Source organism: Andrographis paniculata, unplaced genomic scaffold (assembly GCF_009805555.1).
Source record: "Andrographis paniculata isolate CXL003 unplaced genomic scaffold, ASM980555v1 Contig72END, whole genome shotgun sequence".
NCBI classification, from domain to species: Eukaryota; Viridiplantae; Streptophyta; class Magnoliopsida; order Lamiales; family Acanthaceae; genus Andrographis; species Andrographis paniculata.
Window position 1 is genome coordinate 895,331 of NW_026137609.1, and position 14,414 is coordinate 909,744.

At 35.7% G+C, this 14,414-nt stretch overlaps 2 protein-coding genes across 4 annotated transcripts; both read right to left on the minus strand.

Annotated features, from left to right (window-relative positions):
* Positions 1–1,382: 1,382 nt before the first annotated feature.
* Positions 1,383–6,627, minus strand: LOC127265183 (uncharacterized). 2 transcript variants are annotated; one of them, XM_051294892.1, is made up of 3 exons: positions 6,225–6,627; positions 3,881–4,809; positions 1,383–3,791 (listed from the first exon to the last, which is right to left on the minus strand). In XM_051294892.1, exons 2-3 carry the CDS (start codon positions 4,749–4,751, stop codon positions 1,798–1,800), a joined length of 2,865 nt encoding a protein of 954 aa, XP_051150849.1. In that variant the 5' UTR covers positions 4,752–4,809; positions 6,225–6,627; the 3' UTR covers positions 1,383–1,797. The 2 variants fall into 2 exon arrangements, with proteins under 2 accessions (XP_051150849.1, XP_051150848.1); XM_051294891.1 differs by having other exon boundaries at positions 3,881–4,812; positions 6,225–6,626.
* Positions 6,628–7,095: 468 nt separating this feature from the next.
* Positions 7,096–9,808, minus strand: LOC127265185 (leucine-rich repeat receptor-like kinase protein HAR1). 2 transcript variants are annotated; one of them, XM_051294894.1, is made up of 3 exons: positions 8,940–9,808; positions 8,109–8,841; positions 7,096–8,024 (listed from the first exon to the last, which is right to left on the minus strand). In XM_051294894.1, exons 1-3 carry the CDS (start codon positions 9,747–9,749, stop codon positions 7,687–7,689), a joined length of 1,881 nt encoding a protein of 626 aa, XP_051150851.1. In that variant the 5' UTR covers positions 9,750–9,808; the 3' UTR covers positions 7,096–7,686. The 2 variants fall into 2 exon arrangements, with proteins under 2 accessions (XP_051150851.1, XP_051150850.1); XM_051294893.1 differs by having other exon boundaries at positions 7,096–8,841.
* Between the last annotated feature and the right edge of the window lie 4,606 nt (positions 9,809–14,414).

Sequence of the window (14,414 nt, forward strand, 5' to 3'; positions counted from 1 at the left end):
TAAACAATAGTATATTCTAAATTAACTATACATAGTAACATTTAAAACTATAAATACTAAACAAATATATAATTAACAACATAAATATTGATTTAGAATTTCTATTATTTCATCAATTTTTTTCCCTCAAATTCTAAATTTTTATTATTTAATCTGAACTTAAAATCCAAACCCCAAATAACAGTAGATATTTATATATAATTATTACCGTGGATATAATTCAAAATATATCACTTATACCCATATTAATTTATACAGCATAAATATACATTTCGATGTAGAAATTATTTAATTTGAATTTATTGAGGATTCTGATTTTCATTTTATTTAGTTTATAACAAGGGAATGGGCAGTTCTTCTATTGTTAGACTCGTTCACGTGAAAATACTATTAACATTTATGTAATTTATATTTTTTTTAAAAAAAAAAATCTAAATAATATTCTAAAATAACTGAAACCCTATGTTTCTTTTAAGTTAGGTCTTGTTCTCAGTTCATCATTTCAACCTTTATTTTAAAAAATATGTATAACCTGTTCGTTTTCGGTTTTCCAACTCAAATTTTAATGTTTACTATTTTTTCTTTCAAAAATATTAAATCAAATATATATTTTTTATATTACACTAAAAAAAATAACTAATACTTATTTATATCACATCAAATATTTATTCAAATTCAAAATTTTAGTATTCTTAACCTTAACCCTAACCCTAACCCTAACCCTAAAAATCCAACTCCAAAACTGACGAACAACCCTATATCATTCTATGCATGCTAGATAGTATGGCAGATTAAAAAAAAAAAGATATAAATGATCAAAATAGTTATCCTATATCTATACGTACATATAGGTTTGTAATCTATAATGTAAACTAACCTCTCTGTGTGCATATATTAGATATAGCAGCATGCGATACATGGCTAATTAATCAACTCCTAAGGTGTTAAAATTATAATACATCACAGAAGCACCTCCATATACTGATGTACATGGTGGGTTTTTTTTTTTTTTTTCTTTTTTCAAGTATAAAAAAGTAAGAAAAAGATTTGCTTTAAATGGTTTTGACATGTAAAAGAGGCATAACCAAAAAACAAAAAGAGACCCTGATAACATGTTATTTATGATTTTAAAAAGGCATAATATTTTTCGTTGAAAAAATATAGATCGAAAAAAAAAAAAAAAAAAAACAAATGTCGTAAATATAAATGACCAAGAAATAGTGATGAATATTTCAAATTAAACGCTAATATATAATATCGCAGCAAACCAAAGCATATACGATGATGCATGCATGCATGCATGTACGTATATGTATGTATCATATCCAGATATCCTATCCTATCCTATCCTATCCATTCATAAACCCAAGCAAGCAATTATGTCAAAAATCAAACACAAAGGCAAAATTAAGGAAGGAAGGGGGAAGGCAGCAGCAATATCATAAATAAGTCACAATAACCTTTCTTCTTTAAATCATATCAAATGTAGTTTGTAAGGTTTTGTTGTCTAAAGAAGAAAGGGAAAAATAAGAAAAAAAAGGTAGCAAGAAATTAAAAAGTCTGAATGACCTGTGCTATGCAAGGGTGGGTTGGTAATGATCTCAAGAATCGAAATTAAGTACACACCTGCAATGCAAAGCCATCCTCGCTTCTTCTTTCTTCCTTCACTGTTTAGTTTCTCTATAAATCCTTCTCCACCTATCCTGCTTGATGATCCTAGCCTGCTCTGTTCTGTTCCGGGCCGGGCTGCTGGTCCTACTTGGCTGTGTGCCCGGCCCGACTGCGATCGCCGCCGCCCTACTTCCACGGGGGATTCTGGTTCCTAACGGAACCATGATCCCACCCGTTCTCCGGTTCTTTCCGCTTTCCACCGACCACTGGACTGTAAGAACTCTGGGAGTTATACCTTACGGCATCTTCCATCGACCTGGCATTCGAGTTGTACATTACTGCATCACTGGCATGGAGGTTATGGTTGTACCTTATAGTTACAGTGGACGGCTCCTCCATCGACCTGACTGGACCTAAGTTGAGGAACTGGGTAAAACCAGTAGCATCCCTGCTTCCGCCTGGCATGAGTTGAGGATCAAAACCACTTCGAGAAGATCCAACATTCGAAGGAGTCGGAGGAGTGCTCATATTCATGAAAAACGGGCCTTGCTGGAAACCAGTCGGCATAGCTGAAGTAGAGCCCACAATCTGCGGGATAACAGGAGTTCCTCTAGCGTCGACCATGTAAGGAATTGGCGCACCTGCTCCAAATACAGTAGGGGGGAATGGCATAACAGGAGGGGGTGTCGCTGTGTTGAAGCCGTAAACTGGGGAATGGGCGAAAGGAATCACCCCGAGAAAATTCCCAGCTCTGCCCGAGTTCATATCATATGGAAACTCTGGATTCTGACCGTTAGACGGAGTAGCAGGTTGAGGAGCTGTGGTTCTTCGATTCACCTCGACACGGGTGCCCAATAAGGATATCACAGAACTGTCCGGTCGGGAATCACCCGAAAAGTTGAAGCTTTGAGGAGCCCTGCTCGAATTGGAACTGCTGCCAGTAATCCCCTTGAGAAAAGACGGCTGATCGTTCAGATCGATGTTCTTCAAAGAAGGCAGCTTTGATGACGAAGGATTAGCCCCAATGTCGAAACCAAACAGTTGCCTAACCACAGGGGGAGCAGGATCTTCACTGGTATGGTTCAGGTCCAGATGAAGCTGCGGTGATTTTGAATTTGCGCCGGCAGAAGAAGATTCCCCGGGAGCGCCAAATGTAGAAGACATCAGTGCCAGAGTGTCTACGGGTTGATCTTCTGTTCGAACCTCGGGATTGTCAGCAACATTCAGATCAAAATCGAGGCAGTCGCGCTTTATCATCGGACTGCTGTTATCTTCCCCAGTAGGAAGATCAATTTCACTGTCAGGAACTCTGCGGAAAGCGCTTGAACTAGCAGAACCTAATTCCAGGGGAGTAGTAACAGACACTCCAGGAGCAGCTGCCGCTGCTCGAGAAGTAGACGCAATTGAAGTAGCCACAATAGTAACGGCTGCGCTGGATTGGCTCCTCGTAGGATCAGCATCTTCTAAGTCGAATTTCTGATTCAGATCAAATCTAGGGATGTCTCTCTCTGCAGTGACGACGTCTTGCGTTGCCTCAGTGATTGCATTAGTTTGCTCAGCCATAGTTTCATCCTGGATCGGGGAATCTTCTTCGTCAGACAAGCCTGGTTCGCTCGACGCATCCTTGGATGAGCTCCTGCTGCTCTCATGGGATTGCCTACCACCGACGGAATCTGGGCTTTCCGGCATCTGAATATTATCACCTGTTTGTATCCCAGAGCCACTGCCACTTCGCCTGTAATCTACAACTTCTCGCTCCACTTCGATTGCAACTTGCCGCGCCATTTCTAGAGGATCCACAATTCCAAGGAGTTCAGTATCAGATTTCTCACCAGACCTAACATTTTCTTTGGCACTTTTGGTAAACTTATAGTTACTTGTCAGATTATCATCACTTGAAGCCTCGTCATGTTCGCTCGCCTTTCCATGATCTGCCATGCCAGCTAGGAATGCCCCAAATCCTTTGCTACCTTCCCAACTTTCGATTCCACCAGAGGATGTTCCGAGTTTGCTATCTTTAAGTTCATCAGCCTGTTTAGTAGCAGAAATGGCATTCTCCATGGGGATCTTCCCCTTATCGTCATTTTTCCTCTGCTCAGGAGATGATGGATCTGGATTTGGAGCCACTGTATGCTCTGCAACAGCGCTTCGAGACTTCACTGCTTCTTCAGCACCAGAACCTGAAGGGAAAGATTATGGTTTTTGAGATAAAATAATTATATAGATATATATTTCTTATAAAAAAAGATGAAGGGAAGAAAGAGTTTACCTTCCGATACTTTGCCATCCCCAGCAGGCTGTATCTCGTCAACATTCATTCCACTTTCGAGCATATCTTCAGAAACGGCCACAGTACTTGATTTGGCAGAGACAACATCAACTGAGTAAATTTGAGGAAGTGCTGTTGCTGCCTTCGCAAGTGAAGGCGAGCCAACAGGATCAGAAGGAGTATCATCTCCAGCTACAGGGACAGTTTTTTCCTCCAACTTGTCAGTGTTTTCGGCCTCGTCAGCGTTGACGGCATCAGAAACAGCAGATAGCATTGGCTCATCTCTCATTGATTCCTGCTCCTTTTCCTTTTGAGGAGATTCCGAATGTCCACTGCCACTCTTGCTATCACCACTTTTCCCGATCTCCCCAACCCTCAAAGCTTCAAGTCCTTCAACAGTAGAGTGAGAAGAATCACCATCTTTTGCACCTTTCCAGCTATCAAACAGCTCCTGAGCTTTATCCTTCACCTTAGAACTGCTGTGTCCAAGGAGATCTTTGACAGTAGTCAACATTGCAGAATCAACGAGTTTTTCATAGCCAACATGTAATTTCCCAAGTGCTTGGAGCATGTGAGTAATTGATTCCTCTACAGAATCATCGCTGGAGTCATCCCCGAGCTTCTGTGCCTCTTTCAGCCACTTAACAATAAACTGCAGACCATCTAGCTGAATAAAGAGTTCGAGACACTCTTTGTTCTCGGTCGCAGCAATAGCACTTGCCACAGCATCCCACTGCCTGGCAGCTTCGCCAGTATTCTTTATAGCACAATCGCTCTCTTTCTCCATAACGGCGACAAGTTCCCTGACCCGGGAAGGGCTTGCAAGCCCGCTATTCATTTCAGTTAAAGTGAAAAAATCCTCTAGCGTCATCACTTTTCAGAAGCTAGCACTGCAGCAAGAATCACTCCCATGCATTCCCTAGGTTTGTCTGCTGCAAAAATGATATAGAAAGGTAAGATGATGAATGTGCTTCAAACATTTAATTAATCGATAAAACTGCTAGAGCTAACAATCAAAACAACATAGTAAAAACATAAATAAACACAGATGGAGAATCCAATTTGAGCAATGAAGACAGTAATGCCATAGAAGGAAGAGGTAAAGACAGATTGCAAAGTGACTTGACCATTTAAAAAGATCACCTCATCAACCGACAAAATTCAAGTTCGTTAAGTAAAATACTTGTTTCCTTTTATTCTTTCAATAAAGGATAGCTCGAATCAATGTCGATACCACTTATTAAAACACTTTCCGCATTTATGACACCAACGACAGTCATTTAATATGGTTACGACCACGATCATTTTATGCCCGATAGATGGGACCCACGTGTAATCTTTCAAAGTAGAACCAAATCTAGGTAGTGTGCTAGATTGGCCGGAGGAGATTTCAATATCTCGCCCTACATATTTGGAAAGATTGCCCTACCGAATCAACGGTAAGAGCCACGTGTTGATCAGGGGAGAATCAAACCCCAAACTTTCGGGCTCAGACCGATATTCGATTCTCTATTAGCTTTCTTTTGGAAACAATGAGCATACGACAAGATAGACAGAACATCGAAAACAGGAATTAATGAGCTAAACGACAACACACGACACGTTTCAGCAAGGCGCAAATGCAGGTAACTATATTCCCTTTCGAAAAAAACAAAATACAAAGATTTGGCCATTCAATGAAGTATGATCAAATGAATCCACAGAGTAAATCTTTCCCAATCCTTAAAGCCTAACTCTCATCTGAGGATATAGGCTAAACCTTAAGATTCATAAAAGACATGCATGTGTTCAAACACATTTCCAAGCCCTATCAACCAAAACACTGTAAGAACATAAAGCAGCCATGGAAGGTTCACCACTACACACATGCCTGTAACCCTGTATATCAATGCAGCCACACAATCTGGCAATCAGAAAATAGTCCGATGAATTCCCAACAGGGACTGCCAATTCTGCGTATAAACTTGAAGTACAAGTATTAACAATCCTTAATCCAACCAGATACCAACATTCGCCAAACAAACGAAGAAAAAATTAACAAACGATAAGGAGAAGCCAACAAGGAAAAACAAACAAGCATGCCAGATTGAAATAAAAAGGCAAGCTTTAGCCAAGGTCCAAAACCCTAGATTAACAAGTTTTACCCACAGGGTTAACAATCGCAAGTTCAAACGCGCAAATTCCACCGATTCACAATTAATCGGATGTATCGCCTATCTCACCAGCACGCAATTAATGCCGCGAGATAGCAATTACAGAGTGGGAAAAAACGCATTAACCCTACCAAAGAGAACACATCCAGAAAATCATAGACAATTAAGGTCAAAACAACAGAGCTTTCTACCTGGTTCAAGAGCTTGGGAAAACAATCTGAAAATTCTGAATCTCAGGCTCCTTCAAATCAAAACCTCATGCACTCGAACCCGAGAAATACTCCTTTCCCTGATAAAGCAAAACCGAAAACTGAGAAACAGCCGGAAATTCTTGCCGAGAAACAACCTTTTGCAGTGATTGTTTGGGGCATGACGTTTTCCCCTCGTCTTTCTTCCCCTTCTCTGAATTTTCCCTTTTTTCTCTTTTTCTGAAATATATGACAATAATATATGGGCTTTTATTTATTTATTTCTCATGAGTAGGACTACTCTCGCTGTTCGCAAGTGGAGAACGAACACGTGCCGCCAGCGTGAGTCATAATAACCCGACCCAGCGCTCCTAAACGGGTATGGGTCACCGAGTCCGGTGGGGCCTACTCATTTTTCAAAAACAGAAAATAAATTAAATCGATTTTGAATAAATATGAAAGTTCAATCATTATTCAGATAGCAACAGGGATGTGACACAGGGGTGCTTTGCCTTTTTTAGCCATGTTTATCCACTCCATTTTCACTAGTTTGACATTCATTTTTTGGTTAATTATTTATTTTAGTCAAATAATTTTTTAAATGCATACAAAATCATTTCTTTGCAACAAAAAACCTCTGTATCTGCATGTAAATGTAAAAACGCGACTTTAGTTGGTGCCTATCCCTCCAAAACAACTTTGGGATTTGAACGTCCATATCGCGTTTTTTTGAAAAAAAACAGCTCAGCACAGATATTTAATTTCCAGAAAAAGAAAAATGTAATAATAACCCCCCCGTAACGTCTTTTGGTTACTATCTTTTTTTTTTTTTGAATTACTGTCTATTATTAAGTTACTATGTATTTTTAAGGAATAATCCAGACAGGTGGAATCATATTCTAGAACCTTCCGTTACTGTACAAATTCAAAATTCATGCGACTTCGAAAAGTCGCGGTTATTACAACCTCAATCGACTTAAAATCGTGATTTAGATATTAGAGCGAGGGGACACCAATGGAATTTCTGACAAGATTCATCAGACGTTAGGTTGAAGTTATGGAATCAGTTCTGTTCTGTCTGCAGCCCACCAAATTTTCATTGATGGCGAATCTTGGCGAGTCCTGGGACCCAGAGTCCCGGAGTGATCCGCACCGTCAGTAATGTGGGTCACCACATTATGGACGGCGGGGATCGTCCTAGGTGCTGTGCATGAATGGCAAGATCCTAACGGTAGTCAGCCAGCCATAGGCCTGCCTAACTTCACATTAATTGTGGCTTCATATATCACATTATAAGCTATCCTAGATTGAGCCCAGTGGGCTATCATCACTCCAAACTCTGCCTGTAAATGCAAGTACAAGAATAGTACTTATGATTTCTTCTGGCAGATTTGGACTGGACTCAAATAGCAAGTTTAAGGTTTAAGCCCTGGCCTAGAATTATTACCACTCTTGGGGTGGGTGGTCAAATCCAGGAATGACTATGGTAGCCTAATAGTGTCCCAACAATGGCTATCATCACAAATCTTGTTGTCTCCCTCATGTGATCATTTTGATGTTGTCCTGAACGGAGAGAGCAATGTGGGTTGTCCTTAGCCGGGCAGAGGTTCGGATTTCCGGCGAAAAACCTGTCGTCGAGCCAGCCTAACAGCCCGGTCGTCGGCCTTGTGCCCGAAAGATTGTTGTAAGAAAGGTCCAACACGGCCAGGCTGCTCATCATCCCAATTTCGTCGGGGATTGGACCGCGGAGATGATTTCCGGAGAGGTTAAGTTCTTGCAAGTTTTGTAGCTGTGAAATGTTGCCTGGAATCGATCCATCGAGGTTGTTACGACTCAGGTCGATGAATGTTAAATGGGAGGCAGCAGGAATGGAGCCCGGGATAGAACCTGTCAGGCTGTTACTGCTCAAATTCAGCCCGTCGAGCTTCCTGAGCCGGAATATTCCCCCTGGAATCTCCCCGGAGAAGTTATTGGTGTCGAGCGACAATGTCTCGAGGTTTGCCAAGTCACCGATCGCCTGTGGAATATTTCCAGACAGAGAATTGTTAGACAGTGAAAGATAGAGCAGAGAATCTCCTGAGATACCATCGGCCAAATTGCCTGTCAACAAATTGTTGCTCAAGTCCAGCATTTCCAGCAATGACAGGTTGAAGAAACCAGCAGGAATTGTGCCATTTAACCAGTTGTAGTTCATCCTGATCCGAGTTAGAGATCGGCATTTTCCGAGTTCTTCAGGGATACGGCCCTGGAAATAGTTAATCATCAAGATCAGTGTCTCCAGCGTACCTCCTCTGCATAAATTAGTCGGAATTTCGCCGGTGAAATTATTGTTGCTGACATCTAGTCTCTTTAACTTCCCATTCTGACCGAGGTTTCGCGGCAATTCCCCTGTTAAATTATTGATCCAAATCTGCAAAACTGAGAGGTTTGGAAGGTCCCCTATGAAAGCTGGAAGAGGGCCCTGAATTCTGTTCTGGAACAAGTTAATCAATGTTAAGTTGTTCAGCTCAGCTAAACTCTCTGGTATTTCGCCGTCGAGATTGTTGACGGAAAGATCCAAACTCTCCAGGCTCACCATACCTGACAGCTCTGCTGGAATAGAGCCTGTCAATTCATTCATCTGTGCACATAGAAGAACAATGGCTAATCCGACAATAAAAAAAAAAAAACATGTTTAGAACTTGATAATCATTCAATCTATAGCTTCTCAAGAATCACCTGAAGATACAACATTTGAAGACGTGTCAGGTTCCCGAGGCTTGCGGGGATCTCACCGGTAAGATTGCACTGCGAAAGATCAAGAACTCGAAGCATGGATAATAAACCAAACTCCGGCGGAATACCCCCTTCGAACTGATTATAGTATCCAAGATACATCTCCTGAAGCATTGTAATCTTACCCAAGCTTGGTGGAATTCTCCCTGTCAGGCAATTTCCACCCAAGGCCAAGAATCTTAACCTTTTAAACTCAGAATACGACTCAGGAATTTGCCCGGAAAAATAATTCCCCCCGAGGTTCAAAACTTGGAGCTTCTCCAGCTTGGAAAGTTCCCGGGGAAGATTCCCGGAGAGATTGTTGTTGTAAAGATCAAAAGATTCGATCTCCACCATATTCAGAACCATGGCTCCAGAGATGGTGCCATTAAACATGTTATTGCTCAAATCAAGGTACTTTAAGAAGATCAAATTGGAAATCTCCACAGGCAGAGGGCCTGTGAGATTATCTGCCGAAAGTATGAGACTAGAGAGGTTCGTTAGCAATCCAATATCCGGAGAAAGTGTCCCGAAGAGCGGAACAGTCGTGATATTAATGGATATTACATGAGCATCAGCATCACAGGTGATCCCGGAAAAGTTGCAGTGAGCTGTAGAGGAAGGCGAGGACGGGGAAACCCAGTCGGACAGGGAAGGTGTGGAGGTAATAATGAAGGATGATTTAAGCTTCATTAGAATGTCGAGATCAGAGTAAGAAGAGGCAAGCGTTGGCAAGAAAATGAAGGTGAGGAAGACAGTTACAGAGTTTCTCATGGCTCTGCAACAATGGTGTCTCTTTGTTTATGTTCGTTCTAACATCTCTTGGAATTTAACACTCGATAAAGAGGAAAAGAATTGAATCATTCCATTACAAAATGCATCACTTTGAAGGATCTAAAGGCAAAGGCAGCATATATTCCCAGAACTGGTAATTATCCACTACGTGGGGAGAACATATTCACTATTTGCTTTTGAAGCATAGCTACAGAGTAATGAAAATAGTACAAGAAATTGTTCCCCACATAAAGACAACTGTCCCAAAGAAGGTTCGACACACAAATGGTACTAGATTCTCCAATTCTAGCTGTACACTATACTAATGTGTCTTGGGAATAGAAAGTATACCAAGAACCTGGATTTAACAGAGTTAGATGACATTGCATCACCTCCATAACAAGTTGTTTATCCATTCATTGGAAAAATTCAAAATTGCAAGGGTTGTACCATAAAATATATACAAGAACTAATTACACAAAAACCAATCAAAATCATAACTAGCATATGTTAGTGATTTTGGTGTATTAAATTTATTCGAAACTAATGAATGTTGGGATTAAGTGAACTTGAGTAAAAGTTTTGTAACTAGTTTATGAAACATAATGTAATAGCTCATGACTAAGTTGGTATGTGGTATTCTGAAATTTTTTCTAAAATTTTCATTTCAAAAGTTATGTTTATTTGTGAACTTAGCGTGTTTAATAAAATTTAATTTATGAATTCAAATTTTTATTTAAATTGAATCAACCCATTAATTTATTTTGAATTCAAATTAATATTTGAATTGAAACAACATATCTATTCTTTAACAAAAAAATAAATAAAAATGAACCATTGTATATGTTCAATTTAAATTGAAATGTTACTTCTTTTTTTTAAATTCAAATTAATATTTAGAGTGAAATAACACATTTATTTTTTTAAAAAAAATTTAATCATTGTGTTTGTTCAATTTAAATTGAAAATTACTTATAATCTGTGGGTTGGTCTATTATCAAAATAAGGAAAGCATGTACAATGTTTATTTTTGTAAGAAATTATATTTATTTTCAACATTCGCATTGTCTCGAGCAAATCGCCATGATTATGATTAGCTACATAATTACTCAATCCAAATTTCTAGTCGTTGATCAGCTCAGAGCTCAGTAGCAGGGAAGAACAGAGCCAGCAATAAGGGTATAATTGGGCCAATATTATTGGGCTCATTCCATATATAAGTAGCCCATTACAATCATAGCATAATTCACCGTATTGGGCTTAAGCCCATTACAGAAATGACGTTGACCTTAATTTTATTATTTTAATTTTATTTTTCTTCTAAAAATATCAAATCAAACAACCAATTTTTATTTATTTTATTACACTAAAATCTAATTTAATATTCAAAAAATCACATCAAACAAACTATTTTAATTAAAAATTTTAATATTCAAAATCAAAACCTAAAACAAAAACCTTACAAATAAACACACATTTTACTAAGGATCTGGCTTTTTTTTTTTTTTTTCTAAGTGGGCTATGGATAAAACTTCCGACCGAATCTAACCGTCTATAAACTAAGTTCAACAAAGTAAGTTATACTAGCGAATCATATATGACAAACAAAATTCAAAAGTATCAAAAGTTTAAATTCATAATTTTACGGTAACAAGTCCAACCCACGGGCAAAGACGGATGTACCTCCCAAAACTTTTCTCTTTTTTTTTTTTTGGAAAAATAAAATTTAGACAAATATATTATTTTGACCCCTTAAAATTATATTTATGGTTTGTTTGCCCTATTCTTTTGTACAAATTTTAATATAAAATATTTATTTTTTATATTATCGATACTATTTTCTATATTTCACATAAAACATACCTCAAATTAAAATTATAAACAATTAAATTTTTTTAATATTTTTATTTAAATTTATATTAATATATAATATTTTTAATTATATATCATATAAGTAAAAAATATAATTTTTTACTCTAAATATTTTTATAAGCATCTACTTACATTATTTATTAAATTTTCTTTCTTTTCTATTTTCATCATCCATTATATCAGAATAAATCAAAGAAAATATAATTGAAGTAGTAAAAACAAATTGACATATTTTTATAAAATTTTAAATTTTTATCAAAATAAAATAAAATTTGAACTGTCGATTTGAACATAATATCGACCTAATAATTTAAAATATATTAAAATCTACATAATATCATAAAAAATCGAAACCGCCTCCAAAGCTCCGTCCCCCTGACTTCATAACCTAGTTCCGTCGTTGTCCATAACATCAAGTCCTTTCCTCCGGAACCTAATTTTTTTTAGATTAATTGATGATGGGTTTATGGGCTGATATATATAATTTAAAATTAATTTATATTTTTTTTATTTTTAATACTCTTTCGACTCTATAACAATTCATTTGATTAGTAATACGATATTTAAAGAGTAAAATTTTGTAGGTTCATTGTAACAGATTATTATGAGGCAGATCCAGTGATTAACACTATCTAATAAGTTCTGGATCGTTCATCGTAACAGATGAAAATCGGATGGCTCATATTGAAAACGATAAGATCTGTCTTTTTTAATTTAAGAAGTTACAGAATTTTGTAAATGTGTGGAGTCTTGATGAAATATGTCAAATAATATGTATATTTTATTATAAAGTATTTTCCCAAAAATAGTAAGATGATGAGTTCTTTAAATTCATCGAATATGGTTTTACACGTTAATATGTAAATCTTGAAAAATTATAAAAATAATTAGATTAATACAATTATATAAATTATTATCTAAATTCGACTAAATATTCCATATTTCAATCTAATAAGGATCGTTTTGATTGGCTTTAAAAAATAAGTAGAAGCCAAAAGTAGAAGCACACACATAAGTTAAGAGTAGAAGCAGTTCAATTTTATATTTGGATAAATATCTACAAAACAACTTTTATAAAAATAAAAAAAAAAAAAAAAACTGTTTGATGTAATAAAGTTGAAAGTTGTTAAAATTACTCAAAAAGATACGAGGTTAATATAATAGTATTTTTCTATAAAACTTTTTATAATATTTATTTTTAAATTTTATTAATTATATTTAAAAATTTTAATTTATAGTATAAAAAATATTTTTAAAAATTTTAATTATTTATATTTTAAATTTAAAGATAATATATAAATTACAAATAAAATTTACAATTCAATTTGGTAAAAATATATACTTTTTCTATTTTTTAGTATAATAGAAAAAAAAATTACTGATTTTTCTGAAACTCAAGTAAAAATTATTTTTTGTCTCATTCGAGATCATAATTATCAATTTTGGTCTCATTAAAAAAAAATTATCAATTTTGAAGCTTACCTTATTCGAAAAGTTTTAGAAAGGTTTTCCCATTCAAATGAAAATTTATCAATTTTAGTCTCAAGATGGTTGACTTGGACTAAATATGGTCGTGTTCCTGCCCTTCTGAACACAACCATATTTCTGTCCATGTTCTCACCACAGTCATGTTCATACCCATGTTCTCAACACAACTATGTTCTAGATCATGTTCACGGCTATGTTTTCAATATAATCATATTTTATGCCATATTTATTATTATTTTCGGTTAAAATTATTTGATATATATTTATAATTCAACAAAAATATTTTTTACAATTATTTTATTATATAAAAAATAATCAATTTTTAATATTTTAAAAATATATAAAAATAATAATATATTAATATATATTTTTAATAGTACTCCCTCCGTCCCACTTACCATGTTCACATTGTCGTTTATGTCCATTCTCCATTCATGTCACTTTTCTTTTTTTGAAAATAATTACACACTATTTTTTAATTTAATTTTTTTAATTTTAATTAAAGTAACGAGTTATCTTAATCTTAATTTATAATTATTTATATTATATGATAATTATTTTTACTAATATATTTTTAATTATCTGCTAATTATACTTATCCTAAATTCTCCTGTCTACGGTGACCCGGAGGAAGTATTATTTTAAAATATTATTTATAGAAATAATTATTTTAAAATTTTTACTATAAATTTTTAAAAATATATACAATGATGATTATTGAAAAAATATATTAATATATTAATATTTTTATATATTTTTAAAATATTAAAAATTGATTATTTTTTATATTATAAAATAATTGTAAAAAATATTTTTGTTGAATTATAAATATATATCAAATAATTTTAACCAAAAATTGAAAATAATAATAAATATGATCTACGATATGATTATATTGAAAACATAACTGTGAACATGGCCTAGAACATGGTTGTGTTGAAAATATGGGCAGAAACATGACTTAGAATATGACTGTGTTGAGAACACGAGCAGAAATATATTAGTGCTCAGAACACGGGCAGGAACACGGCCGTGTTCAGAAGTGCAGGCTAATCAACACAGCCGTGTGTTGGCTGCCTGGACGTCCAGTCACCTTCTAAGTCATCCAACACGGTCGTGTTCAAGTTAACACTGCCGTGTTCAGTCTCAGTCAACCATCTTGAGACTAAAATTGATAAATTTTCATTGAGTGGGACCAAAATTGATAATTATTTTTAAATAAAATTATAATTAATAATTATGATATTGAATGGACCAAAATGAATTTTACCCTTTTAAATGAGAAGTAATATTAATTACTGTTTT

Coding starts and splice junctions, on each gene's coding strand:
- LOC127265183 (XM_051294892.1), bottom strand. CDS start 4,751: ATGACGCTAGAGGATTTTTTCACTTTAACTGAAATGAATAGCGGGCTT. Junction 3,792..3,880: donor GGATGGCAAAGTATCGGAAG/GTAAACTCTTTC, acceptor CTTTCCCTTCAG/GTTCTGGTGCTGAAGAAGCA.
- LOC127265185 (XM_051294893.1), bottom strand. CDS start 9,749: ATGAGAAACTCTGTAACTGTCTTCCTCACCTTCATTTTCTTGCCAACG. Junction 8,842..8,939: donor TTCAAATGTTGTATCTTCAG/GTGATTCTTGAG, acceptor CTATGTGCACAG/ATGAATGAATTGACAGGCTC.